Here is a 4,558-nt window from a genome sequence, read left to right on the forward strand (position 1 = left end):
AAAGAGGAGGGAGAGGGTAGAAAGTGGGGGAGGTGGAGGAAGCAGGGGACTAGGAGGAGAGAGAGGGTGAGAGGGAGCGGGGAGAGGTACAAGGAGAGGGAGAGGAGAAAGAAAAGAAGAAGGAGCTAGAGAAGGGGGTGGAGAGACAGAGAGGAAGAGGGAGAGAGAGAGACCTGCACTCCCAATACAATACACTGCTGGTGGGTTGGGGGCGGGGTTGTAAACCGGGTGGGAGCCAAGGTTTGGCTCTGCTGGCTGGGTGGCTTCTGGGATGTCTTCATCGAAAGGTGGCCTCCTCATCGGTGTCTTCCTCGAAATCCTTGACGTCAGCACTGGTGGACTGCCTGGCCCAGGCTCCCCTTTCGGCCTCTCGTTCTTTATGCGACTTGAATCTCCCGACGAAAATTTTGCGGTAGTTGAGGAACATGCCATTCATCGCATCGATGGCTCGCTCCGCGGACTCCTGCTTCTGGAAGTGCACGAACCCATAACCCTTGGGCCCCTTTTCGTCGCAGGCCACTTTGCAGGAGAGGATGTTGCCAAACGCCGAGAAGATGTTGTACAGCGCCTTGTTGTCGATGGTCTTGCCCAGGTTCTTGATGAAGACGTTGCCCACCCCGCTTTTGCGGAGCGAGGGGTCCCTCTGGGACCACATGATGCGCACTGGCCTGCCCTTTATGACATCAAAGTTCAGGGTCTCCAGGGCCCGCTTGGCATCCACCGGTTGCTGATAGTTGACGTACGCATAGCCCAATGAGCGGCGGGTGATCTTGTCCCTGCAAATGCGGATGGAGAGGATGGGCCCGGCTGGACTGAACTTCTCATACAGCATTGCCTCGGTCACCTCAGGGTGCAGGTCGCCTACATACAGCGAGGCCATGGGAAAGTCTGGGTTCCCCTCAGAGCCCCCGCCGGTCTCCGCATCGGCATCCGCGGCGGCGACCGCGGCGGCCACGGCGAGGGCCACGGCCTCCTCATCCTCATCCGCATTTTCCTCCCCCAAGGGGGGGGCCGCAGCCTCCGCTCCGGTGGCGGCTTCGGCTGCGCTGGCCTCCGCCACTGCCACAGCCGCTGCCGCCCGGGCGGCCTCCGCCTCCCCCAGGGTGGCCTCTGCTGCTGCCTCCTCTACTGAGGCCTCGGCCTCCACCTCAGCCTCCACCTCTGCTTCCGCCTCCGCCACGGAGGCCTCCGCCACCGCCTCTGCCACGGTCGCCGCCGCAGCCTCCGCCGCCGCCGCCGCCGCCGCTGCCGCTGCCGCCACCGCCGCCGCCACTGTCGCCGCTGTCGCCACGGTCGCCGCTGCCGCCAGGCCGCTACCGCGACCTCCCTTCCCGCGAGCTGGGAGGATGGAGAGGCGGGGGAGGGCAGGAGGGCCCGGGGGTGCCGGAACCCGGGCCTGGGGCGCGAGCAGGAGCTGGCACAGGGGACCCGGAGCCAGCCGAGCTGGCGAGTCCAAATCACCTGGGATGGCGAGCACTGCCAAGAGCGCGCCGGTGCGAGTCGCCGCAGCCTGCAGCCTGCTGCTGTTGCCGCCGCCGCTCGGTCCTGGGCTAGCGTGCGGGGCGCAGGCGGGCGGGCGGGCGGCGTGTGGTGGGGGGCGGGGGGTGTTGGCGTCTGTGGTCCGGGCAGCTGGGAAGGCTTCTTTCTCTTTGGTTCCCCCTGTAGCTGCTGCGGGGCTGCGGGGCTGAGGGCGGGGGGAGGGTGTGGGAGGGAGCCGGAGGCTGGGGGCGGGGGCGGAGTGGGGGTGGAGGAGTGTGACTGCCCAGCGTCTCGAGTCGCCTGGATATTTGTGAAGAGGACGCCAGGGAAAGGGTTCCACGGTGGACGAAGGGGATAAGGGTTCGATTTGGAAGCCGGGGGCGGGGGGGGGGGTTGTATTTTATCCTCCCATCCTCATATGGAACGTTTAAATGATTAAATCAAGTACCTTGCAAAAGAGGGTGGAGTGGCTTTCAGGATACACTTGCCTGGCCTAAACAAAGCCAAGATAAATAGTTTTCTCACATCCAGGGTTCCTCTCCCCCGACCCCCGCCAAAAGAGCACACGCACTCCCCAACATCACCACCACCAAGGAAACAACTCCTATTCTGAGCCTCCCAAGCTCCCTTGTGCAGCCTGCTGATCCATTTTCTGAGAGATCGCTCCCCCTTTTCCAGCTCTTTCCCTCCTCTGCAACACTGGCAAAAGAGAGAATAAAAAACATGAACTCGTTCATGATGTCCTGCCACAAATATTGATGGAGCTGGTGCCAATCCCCAGGGATAAAGGGGTCTGGGAGACAGGAGGGCATAGACTGGTTTTGAGCTTGTCCTTGGGAGCAGACAATCTGGGCTGGAAACCCTGTCCCTGCTCCAGACTATGGGAAAACTATGGACCTGGGGTTCTGCACACCCCCAACTCCCATCCCCACCACAGCCTCAGGACATGCAGCCTGGAAGCGGGGGTGGGGGGGTGGTGGTCAAGAGCACCCTGTGGCTAGGACTGCCCTCAATGATAAGGTGAGGAAAACCAAACTGAGAGAGTGCTGGGGCTGGGAACAGGCCCTGGTCCAGGGCCAGGCACTTGTTTATTCTTGGCTCTCCCCTCAAGGTGCTGAGGTTTCTAACCTGGACCAAGAAATACACATCCAGGTTCGAAAGGAAAACCAAAACGAAACATGAAATTTCTCTCTAGAATGAGGTGCCTGGTCCCAGTTCACCAGTTAATATTTATGGAAGGCTTATCAAGTACTTGGCACTGGGAGGGCGGGGGCGGGGGCGTTGCTGGCTAAAAGAGAGGCAATGTGGCAAGTGAGCAGTGAGTGTTGATGTGTTGGAGGTGTGGGGCGGTGAGAAGAGGTGAGCAGTATGTGTGGTGGGAGCAGAGAGGCTACACAGGGCCAAATGCTGAGGGGATAGACAAGCGAGCAACCGTGTAACGGAGACTAGAGTCCCACTTCCTCCATAAAGGAGGACCAGACACTAACTCTTCCTAGTAGGAATCAAGTGAGGCTGCACCGAAGATGGAACCCCTGAGGTGTGCTTTAAAAGAGGAGGAGCAGTCCACCATGTTGAGGCAGGAGAGAAGGCATTCCAGGCAGAGGGATCAGTCTGTACCCAAGGCCCTTTGGCATGAGAAAACACACATGGTCACTTCCGATCATGCCTCATAATCTGGCGAGGACAGAGCTCATGGTCTCCAAGAGCACATGGTAGAAGATGGGGCTGGAAGGTGTGGGGCCCTGAGAGGCAAGCTAAGGTGGTTGGACTCTATACCCATGGTCAGGTGCACCACTCAGCATGTTCAAGGAGGGAAGCGGTATGATCAGAACTTTAGAAAGAGTAAAAATTAAACGTCAATATGCATATATAAGTGTGCATGCACATGTGCACACTGACAAAACCAAAGCAAGGTTGATAGAACAAAAAGAAGAAAGTCAGATGTGACCAGTTCCAAAAGAGTCGGAACGACTCTTCCCTCTGTCCCTCCTTTTGTTCCATAAATAGGGGTCTCACACTTACCATGAGCCAGTGGGGCCAGATATTTAAAATGACCAAACCACAGTGCCTTCCCTTAGGATGTCTTCATTCCACTAAGGCTCAGGCTGCCCACACAGAAAACAGAAATGCCAGCAGAAGGCTATAAGTGCTATGTGATTGGACTAGGGTGGTCGTGGAATTTCACCGGCCCAGCACATATTCTCTCCTCCCCCACGTCCACCTTCTCTGGGTAAATAAAGCTGTTTTCTGTGGTGTTAGTGTTGGCTGGATCTGGGCAGTCGCACATGATAGAACAACCCTGAACCTGAGGAAGTGACCGAGCCGCTGTAGGGTGCAAGACAGTGAGAGCTTTCCATTGCTGGCTGGAAAGCATCCCAAGATGGCTGAGAAGCAGACACACAGACTTGTACCTCGTCAGCTTGCGAAGTCCAGCTCTCTGCCCCTAGGCAGGGCTAGTGCCAGCAAAGGCAAGGGACAAAGACCTAGGAAAAGCCTGCTGTACAGCCCATGCCTGACCAAGGTGATCACTGTCACCAATGTTAGGAGCCATCTCCTGGGAGTCTAGGTTGTTTGCAGGCAAGGGGCAGATGAGCTGTGCCTCACCGTTCCAGGTGGTTGTCCAAGAGGGGCCCGAGAAGGCAGAGGCCAAGGGGGAAGCCCTGATTGCTGAGGAGTAGGGGATGTGGCAATGATGAGAAGAGCTTCTTGGCCCATTGTTAGGAGACTGAAATTACAAAGAAGACCAATCAGGGACCAAGTCGAGGACTAGGGCTCAACAAGATCTCTTTCTCCAGCTTTGGCTTCCAGCCCAAAGAGCCAACAGAAATCAGTGAAATAGCGGAAGAAAGAGGTTCAGAGAAGTCGTGCTATGGCCAGCAAATCCCCAAACCTCAAGATAATCCCTAGGATCCTGAACCTCCAGCAACGGGAATAGGACTACTAAAGTGACAAGGACCCAGCTGAAGACTACTCTCAAAGTCCTTTCTCGAGGGCCTCCATGGAGTCCTCACCTCCTTTTTTTACTTTGTGGTCAGTTTCTGCCACCCTCAGTTGAATGTGTTCTGACTGCTATACACTG

General features: G+C 57.3%; 1 protein-coding gene across 1 annotated transcript; it reads right to left on the minus strand.

Moving 5' to 3' along the window:
- Positions 1-277: 277 nt before the first annotated feature.
- Positions 278-949, minus strand: LOC138377888 (polyadenylate-binding protein 1-like 2). Its single transcript, XM_069462970.1, has one exon. It carries the CDS (start codon positions 878-880, stop codon positions 278-280), a length of 603 nt encoding a protein of 200 aa, XP_069319071.1. The 5' UTR covers positions 881-949.
- Positions 950-4,558: the final 3,609 nt, after the last annotated feature.

This window comes from Eulemur rufifrons, chromosome 30 (assembly GCF_041146395.1).
Source record: "Eulemur rufifrons isolate Redbay chromosome 30, OSU_ERuf_1, whole genome shotgun sequence".
Lineage (NCBI taxonomy): Eukaryota > Metazoa > Chordata > Mammalia > Primates > Lemuridae > Eulemur > Eulemur rufifrons.

Coding starts and splice junctions, on each gene's coding strand:
- LOC138377888 (XM_069462970.1), bottom strand. CDS start 880: ATGGCCTCGCTGTATGTAGGCGACCTGCACCCTGAGGTGACCGAGGCA.